Source organism: Choristoneura fumiferana, chromosome 15 (assembly GCF_025370935.1).
Source record: "Choristoneura fumiferana chromosome 15, NRCan_CFum_1, whole genome shotgun sequence".
In the NCBI taxonomy this organism is placed as follows: domain Eukaryota; kingdom Metazoa; phylum Arthropoda; class Insecta; order Lepidoptera; family Tortricidae; genus Choristoneura; species Choristoneura fumiferana.
Genome location: NC_133486.1, coordinates 14,978,088 through 14,995,350, shown reverse-complemented (window position 1 = coordinate 14,995,350; position 17,263 = coordinate 14,978,088). Strand labels below are relative to the sequence as shown.

At 39.9% G+C, this 17,263-nt stretch overlaps 1 protein-coding gene across 1 annotated transcript; it reads right to left on the bottom strand.

The window, feature by feature from the left end:
• Positions 1-4,931: 4,931 nt before the first annotated feature.
• Positions 4,932-17,013, bottom strand: LOC141435914 (serine/threonine-protein kinase 10-like). Its single transcript, XM_074098750.1, has 5 exons — positions 16,995-17,013; positions 9,408-9,504; positions 7,205-7,330; positions 6,101-6,274; positions 4,932-5,153 (listed from the first exon to the last, which is right to left on the bottom strand). The coding sequence occupies exons 2-5, from the start codon at positions 9,432-9,434 to the stop codon at positions 4,932-4,934; spliced, it is 549 nt and encodes a 182-aa protein (XP_073954851.1). The 5' UTR covers positions 9,435-9,504; positions 16,995-17,013.
• Positions 17,014-17,263: the final 250 nt, after the last annotated feature.

Here is a 17,263-nt window from a genome sequence, read left to right as displayed (position 1 = left end):
GCCAATGCTTGTTGTTTAGGTTTTTTCAACGATTTACAAACCCGATTTCGCAACGAAAGGCTTCCACCGGTTGGGTTCTCCAGAAAGCCACGCAATGACAATGGATGAGTCTGTCCAAGCATGCATCTGTGATGTGGGTATTCTCATTGCTTGTCCAACTTGCTTCATTAACTTGGAGAGCAGTAACGCCCCACAAAGTTCTAGGCGAGGCAATGAAACAGTCTTCAGTGGTGCTACCCTAGTTCTAGCAGCAACGAGCTTACACCTGATTTATGCCTTGTTTCAGTTCTTATGTAGACTACAGCTGAATATGCATGCATCGATGCATCACTGAAGCCATGGATTTGAATGTTTTACTGTCCAAATGATCTGTGTGAAGCCATCGGTCTATTTGAATATCAGTGACGTGTTCAAAATCTTCTCTTATTTTCTCCATTCTTGTTCCAGACCAGAACTTACGTTTTCATCCCAGTTCACCTTTTCGAGCCATAATTTCTGAATCAAGATCTTTGCCATAATCGTACTAGGTGCAATCCATCCAAGTGGGTCAAATAATTTCTGTACATCAGATAAATGTTTCGCTTAGTTATGTTTTTTGTCATCGTGGTAAAGACAACTTGTATTGAAATGTGTCTTTTCCTAAATTCAAAATATTCCAAGTGCTTTTATGGTACCATCAAGATTCAGTTGTACATGAACATTAGTTGATCTTTCGGTTGCATCAAAGGCTTTCATAAATTCAATGTTGTTTGATGCCCATTTCGTCAGATGGAATCCACCTTTGTTTAAAATGTTGGAAACTTTTCAGCAACCAATATAGCTTCTTCAGGAGTTGCTGCGCCAGAAAGTAAGTCATCCATGTAAAAATCTTCTTTTATTATTTTAACAGCTTCTGCTTGTTCATGTCCTTCATCAGTAGCAACACGCTGGAGTGTTTTAACGGCTAAGTATGGGGCTGGTGCCGTGCCGAACGTAACTCTTAGTAGACGACTTCCTAATCTTAAATCTTCATTTTCTTTTCTCTCCATAGAATTCGTTGATAATCCGTGTCTTCAGAAGTAACCAAAACTTGACGATACATTTGTGCGACATCAGCCACGAATGCAATCTTTTTCATTCGCCATCGCATTAAAAGATTTCAAATCGTCTTGTAGTTGAGGCCCAACCATTAACTCTTCGTTCACGATATATTGTTCGTTCCTTTACACGACGCATCGAAAAAACGCGCGTCCGACTGGTTTCTTTGTCTTCGCGAACAACGGCGTGGTGTGGTAAGTAAACTGATTTGTTTGTTTCTTTTTCTTCTTCAGGTATTTCTTCCATGTGTCCTTGATCTATATAATCTTTAATTACTTTTGGTATTCTGCTTTCAGGTCCGGTGACTTCTTGAACCTTTTTCCAACTGAAGAAATCTGTTTGTTGCTATCTCTTTTGTGTTCCGTCGGGTGATTGTGGATTATCAGTTTTAAAGGGAAGTTTGACTATGTATCGTCCTCTTTGTTTCTGCTAATTGTTTTTTCATAGTTTTCTTCACATAACCTTTCTTCTTGTGTTAAGTGTCTTTTAGTGCCAGTGTCAATTTCCCATATTGACTTCAACATGTCTTCCACGTCAACCTGATGATGCATAACGAGGTGAGTAGCTTCTCGTGCTTTTGATGAAACTTCTCCAAAAAGAATCCAGCCCAGGTCGGTTTTATGTGCGCTTGGTGTACCTGGAGGACCTTTAATTAAGTGTTGATGTACTATTCTTGCATATTCTTTGACGCCTAGAAGAAGGTCGATAGGTCCTGACGTGAACCAAGTCGGGTCAGCCAGTTGTAATCCCTGTAGGTGTGGCCAGGGTTGTGTCATAATTTCCTTAGTGGGGATCTCTTCGTGTCAGTTGTTTAGGCATGACGTAGGCTTGTATCGGTAGGACATATGTTGCATCCCACCGTGACTTTAGTTGAAGCTGAACCACGTGTTTAATATTTGTTCTTGTAGACCCCACCCCTGTGACGCTTCCTTTGCTGGTTGTCGATCTAACTTGAGTAATTGAGTCGCCTTTTTCGCTGATGAACGATGCTTGGGAACCTTGGTCAACTAGCGCGCGTAGTGGAATGATGTGACCCAGCTTGCTTGTTGCTTCCACACAGCTGTGGCTAGTAGTGCTATTCCAGGTCTAGTAGTGAGATGTGACGCGATCATTGTATTAGCTATTAGTTTTCTTGGTCTTCTACAACATGTTGTGTTGAAGCTAGCGGTTGTGAAGATTTCATGGATCCCGCAAGCTCCCGTTCATTAGATTGATGTAGAAGGGAATGATGACGTCGTTGACATATTCTACAGGACACAGGTACTCTGCACCTTGACGCTGAGTGTCCTGGTACTAAACAGTTAAAACACAGGTTTTTGTTCTTAACGTACTCGTATCTTTTGTAGGTTCCAAGGTAGTAAACTCTTTACAGTGGCATAGTGTATGGCTCTCTGTGCACATAACGCAATTTTTTAACAACAGTCGGCGTGGCAACATAAAATGTTTTTCTTTGACTTGCTTAATTTCTCGTGTATTTTGCATTAATTAACTCCAATGTGCGGAATTTGGTTTCTAAAAATGTTTTGAAATCATTCCATGTGGGTAGCGGCTCGGAGTCATTTTTGTACGAATTCTCCCATTCTTTATGCGTCTCTGGGTCCAATTTCTGGACGAGCAGAAATATAATTATCGAATCCCAAGAGCTCGTGTCGATTTGCATGTTTTAAGGTTATTCAAACATTCAGTAGAAGTATCTACTAAGCATTTAAATTGAACAGCTGATTGAGTGGTAATTTGCGTTGATTAAAGTAATCTCTTCAAATTGTGATTTAAATTAAGTCTTTTGTTGCCATACCTTGTTTTCAAAATATTCCATGCTTGCAAATAATATCTGACGTAACTTGCACATGCTTTAACAACGACTCGGCTTCTGCGGTAACACTGGTCTTCAAATAATGTAACCTTTGAACGTCACTGAGGTTTTATTGTTATGCACCAACGAAATAAATAAGTCCTGGAACGTGGCCACTCTTCGTAGCGCCCGGTGAACGTGGGCAGCTGGATCCTCGGCAAACGTACAAGGTTATTTTGTGCACTATCCACTAAGCTCAAATTTACAGAATCCATCGTTGATTGTTGTGATAAACACATTAGCATATCTCTTAAATCGCCTTGTAGCACGTTATACAAATCTTCGTAGATATAGTACTCTTCGTTTAAAAAAGTAAGGTAAAATTCCTCGACTTTCCTTTGGGGTAATTTTAACCAATTGTTTGTGTGCGTCCTTAAAATTTGTCCAGTAATCGTCGATAATTTTCATACGTGACTCAATGTATCCTTTCGTTAGTCTGGCCTTCGACATTTCTTCAAATTAAGCTGTGTTTTTTAAACGAAGTAGCAGCATCTCAGCACGGCGAGTATTTTGTTCTGAGTAGCCATACCTACTTCACGTATTCTTCAAAAGTTTTGTTTAAACAATATAAATCAAATTATATTGAATGTTGTTAAAACTAAGCCATAAAAGTTGTTTACTTCTTCGTAATAATCTCAAGTTCGATGCAATTGAATAGATGCGCCGGCTTGGAATGCAGTTCTTTTGTTCTCGTAGCTCGGCCGGCGAGTGTCCGCAGCGTAAGTTATCCGGTTCGATTGTGACCATATGTTTTGGTGATAAGGTTGAGATTTGAATGGCTTGAATTTGTTGGATTATTAAAAGAAATACGTGTAGTTCGATCGAGTTTAATTTGCGACTGCCCTATGCTAACAAATCATCTGACGTGCCTCTGGACACGTATTATACTTAGTTATAGATAGGTTTACATTTGCAACAACAGGTAGGTTAGGCTATGTTAAGTTTGCATCGGCCCGAAGGGGCAGAACCACATAAAAATAGGAGCTCCGCGTTAGCGGGGCTCCGTGGACACTGTTTCTGTGTCGATTAAAATTGGGAAAAAACGCGATTGTGAAAATAATCTTCGGTAAAAAAGCATTCAGGAAAATCTGCGAATGGAAAAAATCATGTAAGGAATAAAATACGTCTAGTGTAAATTAACAATAGGCTAATATGCGAAAGGAAATTTTGCTACTAGGAAATGACGATTTTGGGATAATGATAGATCCCTTTTTTTTGTACAGTCAAGTGCAAAGATAACGACACGGGCAAAGTTACAAAAATATGTATACACGACTTTATGCTCTTAGCATTAAGGACGTGTATGCATATTTTTGTAACTTTGGCCGTGTCGATATCTTTGCACTTTTTTAATGAAGCTTATTTTCCCAATTTTAATCGACACAGAAATAGTGTCGATTAAACTGTACCTGCCTAATTGGCATTGGCATTGGTACGTCCCCTGGCCAACTGTACATCGTAGTTAATAGTATTTTATGCAACTGTATCGTAATATGGGTCCTTAAAACACGAGTGTGGGTTTATTAAACGAGGCGTAGCCGAGTTTCATAATAGGATCACATGAGTGTTTTAAGGCCTAATTACGTACAGTTGCATACAATATTTTATCTATATCCATATATTAAATCCTCTATCATGTGCTCAAGAACCATTGAGAATGACCTGCATTAACGAGAACTAGGTAGGTATGTCTGCCCCACGAGCTGCGCGCGCGACGACCTGCTGCTGCACGTGGTCGCGGAACGCTCCCCCCGTGCTGTAATGATGTATGAAATCTCATTACGATACAGATTTCTGTATCGTTATGACCATTACGATACAGCCGTGTTCATAATAGAATCCAATGTCGTAATGCTGGTCATTACCTATGGTTTTTGAACGCATAATTGAGGATTTACTATATGGGTGTAGATAAAAGATCATTATTTTATGGAATTATCTTCTAAGCCGATAACCCTGTCCGTGTTGTCTCTAGGACAACTCCAGCACCGCGGGCCGCGCGTCACTCCGCGTCACGCGACTCACCGAGCTTGACGCCGCCCTGCATGGTCGCGAGCACGTTGCCGGCCTTCAGGTCGCGGTGTATGACGCGCCGCGAGTGCAGGAACTCGAGGCCGCGCGTCATCTCGCGGCACACGTACGCGATCTGACGCTCGCTGAGGCCCTTCTCCAGCTCGGACATGACGGAGTCCAGGGCGCCGCCGTCGCAGTACTCTAGAAGCATCTGGAACAATATTACTCGGATGTTATTACATAATAAATGTAAATTAGGTATATACTTTAAATATATAAGGAGCTTGCTACTCTATCGTATTGGGTAACTGTAATGATAGATGTATGTTTATTAGAAATAAATAAATAAATAAATAATAAATAAATAATCATTCACTATTATAATAGAGTTCGGAACGGAACGGGTGATGGACTAAGATCACGGCAGCCAGACCTTCGTTATAGTATAAAGGCTGAAAGCTTTTTTTATAATATAGTTCTTACGCAGGTAACTCCTAATACTTCTATAGATTATCTGTGGCTGTCGCACTGACAAGCAAGTGACACTGACAAATCTGACCTAAACTAAAAGTGAGTTAAAATTGGACAAGTGAAAGTTTGCACGGAAAGCCAACATGCCAACTTTTTAGTGTTGTTATTCTGTCCCGTAACCCAATACACTTTGTTAGAAAAATGTTTGCAATGTATACTATTATTATGCGCGATGAAGCCATGAAAAAATGGTCTCAAAACTCGTCACCACTCCTAACTTTTAGTGGATTTGTACCCCATAAAATCACACTTTTAATAAGTAACTCAGAAGATGTTATACATTAAAAAGCTGATTGACCATTAATTAGCGTCTGTTGCAAATACAAGTGTAAAGTCTAGAGTGTTAATTATCTACCGGCACTCACCCACAGCTTTTTCTCAATGAAATAAGCCTCGTGCAGCTCGACGACGAACTTCGGTGAGGATGTCAATCTCGATCGTGAAATCCGCCATATTAAACTTTAAAACGCACTGACAGCGGTGGCGGAGCGGTTGTAATATTCGAGCTAAGATAATACCGCGCGGGAAATAAGTGTGGCGCGGTATTCCATGCGGACTCTATCATACTAGCTCGAATATTACAACCGGTACAAGCGTTTCAAGCTTTAATTATCTACCGGCACTCACCCACAGCTTGTTCTCAATGAAATAAGCCTCGTGCAGCTCGACGACATTCGGATGACGAACTTCGGTGAGGATGTCGATCTCAACCGTGAAGTCGGCCAGGTCGTCTTCGTTGTCGAGCACGCACACCTTCGCGGCGGCGAGCTGCCCGGTCGTCTTGTGCTGCGCTTTGTACACCTGGGGAGAGAACAGCCTATAATTGATAATACAATACAATACAAATATTCCTACTGAGCACCACAAATCAGTACAATAAGTTACAGACATAGTGAATGTATTTGCATCGGGAAAAGTCGTATCTTTATCGGAATACCACAGCATCCAAAGTCACAATGAAATATACTGCCCTCATAAACGCTTTATTTTAGCCCTGAAAACCAGATTAATTTTCGATTAACTGCAAGATTACATTTTTTGTTTCTTTAAAACAAATAAACAGTTAGTTGATTGAGTGTGCGAACAAGTGACGTCATAAGTTGCTATTTCCATTCAAACTCTATGGGAGAATTGTGTTTTGACAGCTCATTAAAAGTACATCAATTGATTGGTGGTGTCAACATCCCTATTGGCAGTATCTCATTTTTGGACATCCTACCCACCGTGTCTCTGTCAACCTCGACACTGGCAGAATCATCAAAAAATTGATGGAGCCACTTTTCCTAAATTTGAATTGAATGAGGGCTATCGCGAATGAATTCGCCGCTAGAGGCGCTAGTGTAGCGTGAGGTCTCCGAAATGTCAAATCTCATAGTTTTTGGGCGAGCTACGCGGGTTTATTTATAATTAGAATAATTTTGTGAATATTCTGCAATATCTGAAATTAATTATGGCAAATATGCGTTCCGGGGCAATGAATGTCTGTGTTTTGACACAGTTTTGTCTTTCGGAAACCTTTGTCCTCCCTTTTTTCCGAACAAAACGGGGACTATGCAACACTGTGGCATGCTCGATATTTTTAAGGTGTATTAAATATGATTTTAATCTAAACTTTGTTTTCACGCCCGTAATAACAGACTTTGAAAGCCATACTTAAAAACCTCACGCAACAGTGCGCCATCTAGTGAGACAAAAAACGTTAGCCCTCATTAACAATGGTGTTGGTATTACCTTGCCGAAGGCGCCGTCGCCGAGCTCGCCGACCATGTCCCAGTACTCATTGGGGTCGCTGTTGTCGCGGATGTTGTTGAACACCTTCTTCTTCTTCGCGTCATTGCCGCCGCCCAGGTGTAGCACCTGGAATAACGACATCACAGCTCTTAAGCACAAAAGGAACTGACGCATTGGCGTGCGTTGGGTCGATTCCAGGGTACAGATCTGTTCACTCACGAAGGCGCGATCCTCCACAGCTAATTATCAATTGGCACGAGTACACTTCGTACTCACACGTTGTCTTACAGCCTATTCATAAAAAATCCTTAATCGAGGTTTGATCGGTCTGTACTTAGCAGATTGATTAAACTTGTTAGACGGTTGTCAAGAAGTAAGATTCATAAACGCTTGCTAGCAGTCTGCAAGTTGTTGAGCTGCTGATAGACGGATTAGACGCGTTATGTTGGCAATCTGACAAATCAAAGACAAAAAATGGCCTCATCGATAATTAAAAAAAATTGTCAGCAGTGACAGCAAATTAGCAGCAAAAAAAAAGCGAGATGTTTGTTTTCCCGCCATTTCCGATCCGCATGTTTATGTTTAAGTGCAAAAAGCCGTAATTATGTTTATCATCCTTATTTTATTTTTACATATTTATTGTTAGTAAAGTAGTAAAGTAGCAGTCATTTTAGAGGATTTTTAAATACAAATTCCTGAAAATAATTTTTCCTGGTTTTTTTTTAATCTTTGCGTAACTTCACCCTTCACTAACAATATCTTCGGTATGGTTTTTTGCTCTTGTCAAAGTCAGCTGTTCAAACTTGTGGCGGCCATTTTGTGACTTAGCACGGAGATAAAGGAGGGTCTACGGTCCTCTAACTTTAGCAGAGCCTTGATCGACTGATTAGCGCTAACAGACGTTTATATTGCCTTGCCTACTCAATGAACGCCATAGACTGACTGAATAGAATTGATAATTGATTGTTCACAATCATATTCAAGTAAAACTCCCACCATGCACTTAGTAAATAATAGAACACTTTTTGTTTTAAACATTTAAAAGAAATAACGTCAACCACGCTAAAGCAGCGTTTCCACCAGAGATGTGCGAGGAGTCGTTGCAAGGAATGTGTTCTGAACCAAGAGAAACGCTTCATTTCCCTATCCTAGCTCCGCCGAGCTGTTTCCACTAGAAATGCGATGAGCGAAGATAAGTAATGAAATGTTTCTATCGTTTCATGACAAACACAATCCTCGCACATCTCTAGTGGAAACGCAGCCTAATCCTACTAATATTATAAATGCGAATTTGTGAGTAACTGAGTATGTGTGTTACTCCTTCACGCTGAAACTGCTGGATGTATTTGATGAAATTTGGTATGTAGATAGCTGGACATCTGGAATAGAACACAGGCTATTTCTTATTCCGATATTCCCATGGGATAGGGATAAAATCTCGAAACAACAACCGCTGGGCTTAAAGTCATGAAATTTGACACTTCGATTTGTTTATTTCGAGATTTTACCCCTATCCCGTAGGAAAATCGGGATAAAACGTACCCTACATGTTATTCCAGATGTCCAGCTATCTACTATCAAATTCCATCTAAATCCGTCCAGCCGTTTTAGCGTGAAGGAGTAACAAACATACAAACACACACACAAACTTTCGCATTTTTAATGTAAGTGGGATTCGCTCATCGTCGGCGGTGGAACCAGTGCCTCAGATATAGTCATCTTTAGATTATTAAAAAAAAATATATATGACGTTGGAAGCAGCAGGGCTACTCCGAAACTAGAAACTCGAAGTTCGTGTCGTGCGGTCCCTCTGACACTTATACTGTTTGATACGAGAGCGAGAGGGACCACACGACACGAACTTCGAGTTTCGGAGTAGCCCTGCAGTCTAAACCTCCACTGAACGTAGATAATAGTTAGTGTTTAGTTTTGTAACTAAGGGACCCATACATCCCTGTATTATTATTATTATTTTTTGTATTTTTTTTATTTAATTGTATACTGCAGTTATTAAGTATTTTATTTGTAATTATTTTATGTTGAAAAAATTCTGCCAAGTATCTTGCGGCGCATTCTTCTTGGCAATGATGGTCTTTCCGAAAGCGCTGGTAATTTAAAAAATGACGTGTAAAAGTGCCCATTGCGGCCTATTTACTGAATAAATGATTTGAAATTTGAATTTAACTTTACAACCGGCACTTACCTTCTTCAGATTGTTAAAGAACGACATGTTTGCTTTGGCGCGCGTAGCGAGCGCCTCAACCGTCTTTACTCATCCTTTCTGCAATCGGGGCGTGCCTCTGTAACAACATAAAACACGAGATTAAAGTCTATTCCACTATATATACGAGTAGATTAAAGACCACCGGATGGCCAAGTGTTTAGAGAACCTGACTACGAAGCTTGAGGTCTAGGGTTCGATTCCCGGCCGGGGCAGATATTCGTATGAATAATACAAATGTTTGTTCTCGGTTCTTGGATGTTTAATATGTATTTAAGTATGTGTCTATCTATATAATTATATGTATCCGTTGATTAGTACCCATAACACAAGCTTTGCTAAGCTTACTTTGGGACTAGGTCAATTGGTGTGAATTGTCCCGGGATATTTATATTTATTTATTTATATGATTGTGAACGATCAATTATCAATTCTATTCAGTCAGTCTATGGCGTTCATTGAGTAGGCAAGGCAGTAGCATAGGAAACGCCAGTGCTGGTGGCGTGCTGTTGCGGTGCAAACTACCAACTCACGAAGGCGCGCCCCTATGTATGTATTAAGACTCCAGAGTCTCAAACTTAAACTATATTTGACAATTAAATTGGCTTATTATATGCGTATGGATGCAAGAAACCGTCTTTGCGGCCTTTGAGTCGTTAAGCCTCGAGTCTTTAGGGTTCGAGTCTTTAAGCCTCGAATTAGCGTTTTCCACAACACTAGAGGGAGGCAAACGAGAATAGGAAATGATCCGCCACCGCCGATGAATACATACAGACATCTTAAGGAGAGTCACATTTTCCTCAAGGGTCCATATCGGCTCGCGTAATTGTCGAAAGACATAATGTAATGTTTTTGTCCTATTTCTTTTGACTAGCAAAAACTATGTCAAACATTATTATGACTTTCAAAAATTATGCGACCAATCTTCCTCAAGCCATCCCTGAATGACACCACAGAAGGTAATCGTTAGGGCGCGGCCTCATGCAAGTCGCTCGACGCTCGTTTCCAGCGATAAATCTAGTCACGTGACATATAGCGATAAAGCTGAAAATGTTATCACTAGAAAAAAAAACCTCTTCAATTTCGGAAAAAAACACTGTTATTTTTTTTTTCATCCCAGCCTATATACGTCCCACTGCTGGGCAAAGGCCTCCTCTCAGAACAAGAGGGCATGGGCCATAGTTCCCACGCGGGCCCAGTGCGGATTGGGAACTTCACACGCACCATTGAATTGCTTCGCAGGTTTGTGCAGGTTTCCTCACGATGTTTTCCTTCACCGCAAAGCTCGTGGTAAATTTCAAATGTAATTCCGCACATGAATTTCGTAAACTCAGAGGTGCGATCCGGGGTTTGAACCCACGAGCTTCTGCTTGAGAGGCGATAGGTCAAACCACTAGGCCACCACGGCTTCATTTTTTTTTTCATTCCCTCCAATTTCGTTTATTTGTACCACTGCCACGACTGCTAATAAATGAGATTAAGAAATCAGCTTTCCAAGACCAAGATCATTCCTGCAAGCGGCCATCTTGTCGCTGTTCGACGCGGCGACTTGACGCTACTTTTTTGAGTCGCGGGAAATTCAAAATCACATGCAAAATGGGGTCCCGTGACCAGTTTTATCGCTGCAAACGAGCGACTGCATGTGGCTGCACCTTTATTGTCTTAATGGCTAACGCACTTGAGCGTTTAGCTTTAACAGGAGATCGAACGGTCCGGCGGACCGAGAGGGACACAACTGTCTGTTAGAATAAGATGGTGGTATGGATATCCCATTCTAACAGATGGCTGCGTCTCTCTCGGCCCGCCGGACCGTTCGATCGTCTGTTACGGCTAGGCAATATCACTGAGGGTAGCTAATGGTGTAGGGCGCAGAATTATACGAGGGGTTGCGCCCCTCACTAGGTTATATCTTGGAAAGATCGCTCCCATCTTCAATATACGTAAATAACATATCAAATGTCAGGAGGGTGGAAGGGAGTAAGTACATGAGTAGGCCGTTGGGAAATGCGAGAAATAGTTAAGGTTTCAGGAACGTGACCGAAGTACTTTTGTTGTTGTCAGCCACAAACCAGTTGTACCTATATAATGTGCTCCATCGCCTCCATGTCTTGTCCGACAAAGGCGAAACTAAGCTTGTTTATTAATTATTTATTATGTACCTAAATAATTATAAAAGAAAAAAAAACACGGGACAATTCACACCAATTGACCTAGTGCCAAAGTAAGCTTAGCAAAGCTTGTGTTATGGGTACTAAGCAACGGATAAATATAATTATATAGACAGATACATACTTAAATTCATATTAAACATCCAAGACCCGAGAACAAACATTCGTATTTTTCATACAAATATCTGCCCCGGCCGGGAATCGAACCCGGGACCTCAAGCTTCGTAGTCAGGTTCTCTAACCACTAGGCCATCTGGTAAAGTTTGTTCTAAAAGCCTTATTACAGGGCGCGCAATGTAATTGACCACTATTATTTATTATGCTGTCAAAAAAACTGAATCACGTACAGTCAAGTGCAAAGATATCGACACGGCCAAAGTTACAAAAATATGTATACACTATTTTATGCACGTAACATTAAGGCCGTATATACATATTTTTGCATTTTTATTTTTAAATAGGAAAACAAACAAGCTGAGATATGTGGTGCATAGGAGAAATTTGTGTCTGTACTCCTGTCCAGTGGTGGTGTAGAGGTATACCTGTCTTCGATTCTCAGCGCTGGTCTCTTTTTCTGGTTTTTCTGTGCATCTATGTTTCAGTTTGTATTTGCGATATGGATTTTACGGGATGACCGTAAAAGTAACAAAATTTGGAGTTGAAATAAAAAATACAAAAATACTCCTAAAACCAATCTTGATGTCTTTGCCCTTGACTTTACTAGGGTGGAACCTTTGTGCTACTAATGTCATGTTGACATCTCATAATTTTGTCAAGCAAATCATAAGAAATTCCAGCCTGGGTCATGAATCACGATTCAATTTGTTCACTCCTAACTAACATTAGAGCGAGAACGACGCTGTTACGAACTCCGTATAGGGACAGCAGTGCAAATAGGCGTATTTGTAGATATAGATAATACATTGTACAGTGACACAAGTTATTACAGCATTCCGCAGTATTGGAGGCACGTAGCGTTAAGCAAACTTGCGACATGTCCTTGCGATAACGCGTTTGCGTTATAGCTCTTATTCGGTTAGGATAAAAGATATTTTGGAAAACGCACGGAATGATATAACTATGCGGTAAAACTTACATTTGGTGTACAAGAGGATTGCAGGTGGGATGTCGAGTAACGGCTCACAGTGCCGCTTCCTTTCCCAGAATTTAATTTGTCATAACAAAGTCCATAAAATATATCAGAAACCGTGCCATTATGATTATTATTGATTATACTATTTATACTATTTTCACACCTCTCCTTAGGAAAAGTAACTTTTCCTCCCTGTCGAGAGGGAGCAAAGTGCAACTTTTCTGTTCAAGGCTTTTCTAAGTGTTTTATTGCAAATGGCATTTTTTGAAGTTGATAATTGTAAAGGCACGCCATTTTCTATGCTGGTTGTTTTTCAATTCTATTTAAAATTATTTTATTTTCAAGTTTCTTAATGCTCGGTGTGAAAAGTAGTATGAGCCACTCGGGAGCAAAATTATTTTCATCTTGGGCGTTAACACTTGAATCCCTCATTACGCTCAGGATTCTACTTTAGAATCCCTCGCTACGCTCAGGATTCTATTGTAGAATCCTTCGCTACATTCTGGATTCAATGTACGCCCTCGCCGTAAATACACCATTTTGCTCCCTTGTGACACAAATAACTATAGGTGCCCGCCGGCTTCGTGCCCATTTTCTTTAAGGTCTTTTTTATTATGTTTAACACAAACCTTGGCTTGACAATAACGAACAGACAAAAATAAACATTACGGCGATTTATCATCATTTATATAGGTTAATGGATTAACTAATAGTTTTATAATTAATAGTTTCACCGAAAAATATCAGCAAATAACCATTATGCCATTGACATCTATGTACAGTCGAGTTCATAAACTTGTGAGCAAAAATTTGATCGAAAATATCTGAACACGCTTCTACGCCGTTAACAATAGTCGTGTTCAGATATTTTTGATCAAATTTTTGCTCACAAGTTTATGAACACAGCGCGGTTTTGTGAACAGTTCACTATAGTTTGTTGATGTCCGTGACAGGGGTTGTGTCAAAGTAATATTTGTTCTGAACAGCTAGTCTAGTGTCGTAAGGTACAGTCAAGTGCAAAAATAAGTATCTATTGGAACCACTCAAAAATATGTTACTACGGCCTTACTGCGTCGGAATAAGAATCTGTGGTACTTATTTTTAAGTTCATATTTTTACACTTGACTGTACATAGATGTCGATGCATTATGCCTTTTAAACTTTAGAAAGAAGAAAGAAAGAAAGAAAAGTTTATTTTGGCTCCAAAAATGTACCACCTAAAACTAAGACTAGAACTAGCACTAGGCTAGTATGCTTTAGGTATATAAAGCACGGTAATTTGAAATAACCGTGCTAACATTGCCAGTTAAATGAAAACCTTATAAAAAAGAGTATTTATCAAAGCAAACAAAAGTACACCAAAGGTCGCGCATCAGATGAATCATAGACAGCACACCAGCTTCCGTTGATAAAAAATTATCATATTGTTCTCATTTAAAACAAGTTAGTAACTTACATGCGTTATACTAGCTACATTCCATGGCTACACCCCCATGGACAGGGTTGCAATATAGAACAATTAAATGTCCTAATAAAAATTCTGACCTCAATCTCAAAGTACTGACAATTTGATTAAAAATTGAAAACAAATAACAAGTAGGCTAACTATAGTTAAAGTTATATCAAATGTTATTATAGCTAAGGGTGCGGCCTCATCCAGTCGCTCGCTTGCAGCGATAAATCTGGTCACGTGACCCCATTTCGAATGTGATTTTGAATTTCCCGCAACTCAAAAAAGTAGCGTCAAGTCGCCGTGTCGAGCAGCAGCGAGAAGATGGCTGCTTGGAAGCTGATTTCTTGATCTCATTTAGTAGCAGTCGTGGCATTGGTACAAATAAAAGAAATTGCGAGATAATGAAATAGTACATTGTGTCTTAAGGGCGGTAAACAAGGAATTACGAACGAGAGTCTGTTAGATTTTCGTAATTCTAGTACCGCCCGTGCGACATAGGTAGCCTGCATGTTACGACACTGTTTAAGAGCAAGTGTGGTGAAAAAAAATAACAGTGTTTTTGCCGATATTGAAGAGATTTTTTTTTTCAGCGAAAAGCTCAACATTATCAGCTTTATCGCTGTATGTCACGTGACAAGATTTGACACTGGAAACGAGCGTCGAGCGACTTGCATGTGGCCGCGCCTTAAGGAGCCGCACCCAAATTACACAAGTCTATCTAAACTAGATTTGGTTGTGTGTTATTTGTTAGTCAGATATAGATATTATCTATCAGTATTATCTAGGAATTTTAAGTTTAATTTAATCTAAAAGGATGTATGTTATAACGAGAAATGGAGTTACGTCGTTTTATAAGTATAACCCACGATTATAATAATTATAACATGCTACGTAGCGTAGCGACGTGGTCTAAGACGGTGGCCAGTGAAAAAGAAAGTAACAGTATGTATAAAATTCTCATTAGTATGTAGTTAATAAAACATAGGTAATGTAGTAAATAATGTTGTGCCATCGTATTTTGTCGGAAAGTTCAAAGTCAAAGTCAAAGTCAAAATATCTTTATTCAATTTAGGCTATAACAAGCACTTATGAATGTCAAAAAAAACCTACCACCGGTTCGGAAAAACCTCTGCTGAGAAGAATCCGGCAAGAAACTCAACGAGGTATATATTTTTTTAAAACAGATTTACAATATTATTAAATGATATGATACATCACAAGTATTTAACACAACTTTATTTTTAACACAGTAGGTTCGCTATTTGAAGGGATCGCTAATGCGGATCGGAATTATTTCCAAATATCCCTGTCCATGATATAATCGTATAGTTCGTATTTAACTTACATTCTCAACTAGCTTACTGAATTAAGATTGCAACTAATTAAGACTGTAACGTTGCCGAAACGTCGAAGTAAATATTACTTGTATAAAAATAGTGTGATAAGTCCCGTATATGGTATTTTGACTATGAATTAAGATTGTTTTTTGGAGTATTTTTGTATTTTTTATTTCAACTCCAAATTTTGTTACTTTTTCGGTCATCCCGTGACATCCACAGAAATACCAGAAAAAGAGACCAGCGCTGGGAATCGAAACCAGGTCCTCAGCATTCCGTGCTGCGTGCTGTACCCCTACACCACCACTTGACTGGCTGGTCTCTTTTTCTAGTTTTTCTGTGCATCCATGTTTCAGTTTGTATTTCCGATATAGCTTACTGAACCTTATTGAGAAAGAAAGATAAACACAGTACGATTACTTGGAGTTAACGCTTGACAGATGGGCGTGCCTTCAGTCAATTTTCAACTTTGACGTCATACAAATAAAATAATTTTTACATAATCTGTAAACGCGGGTAGCGGTATACTAAAAATGGCTTTATTTGTATGTTGTCAAAGTTGGAAATTGACTGAAGGCACGCCCATCTGTCAAGTGTTAACTTCTGTACGAACTTTTTCGACGAAATACGACGGCAAAACATTATTCACTGCATCTACATAGATTACTACTAGCCGTTACCCGCGAGTCCGTTCGCGTAGAATTCGTTTATCGCTATCCCGCGGGAACGCGGGGTGGAGGTTGGAGGAGCGGTGCCTCCTGACACAGGCTTTTTCAAGCTTACAAGGAGGTCCTTGCCACTGTAAGGTCTATTTACCTAACAAATAAAATATTTTTGTGTGGCAAGTGGCGAGTCGTCTCGTCATTCATTATTGCGTTCTAAGGGCCTACGCTAGCCGGCGCGGGTGCATCGCGGGTGCAGGTACCATCAGCCAAATAAGTGGTCTATCAATTTTTAAACAAGTTCCTATCAAATGAATGTGTCGCTAAAGTCGAACTTTCAAGTTGACAGACACGTCTATTGGCATTATTGTTTTATGACATGCAAACGATTATCAACTTTAGGGTGGTAGACCACATATTTGGCTGTTAGTACAAGCGCTGCTCGTACTGTTGTTCAACAGGCGGCCACCCGCTCCGTGCTAACCGCGTCAGCTAAGGCCCCAAGTGGAACGCCTTTATTAAACAGTGGACATCTTCCGGCTGATGATTCGTAACATTGTAGTTTAGTTACTAACAGTACCTACCAACCAACCACAAAAAACTAAACATTACAAATTAATTACCCAGTTATTCATACAGCGTTATCTTTGCAATGACGTCATTTGTGTACAGACCCTGAATCTTGGTTAAAGTTTACTATTAAATTATGCACATTATTTACTACATAATTTTTTCTGTGTTGTTCTGTTTAGTATTCTTGTCGCTTAGGGTTCCGCAAACCCATCTTAAAACACAATTAAAACCGCTAGAGCTACAGGACTGTAACTTTCAATTTTCAATGTTTATTTATACGTACATATAGCCATAGTATTGGCATTTTAAACAGGCTCAGGTTCACAACGAACTGCGAAGAGAGCAAGGCTCGGAGTTCCTTTCCGTGGCGGAACCACCGGCATAGCTAGAAAAATATGCAAGCTGAAGTGGCAATGGGCGGAGAACAGATACAAGAAACCATTTATCTTTATAAGAGGCCATCAATAAATAACGCCACACCAATACTGACCGTTTTCAGCAACCCCCCGATATGATTAATTTTTTCCCTGTGTCACAAAGCCGACCCCCCTC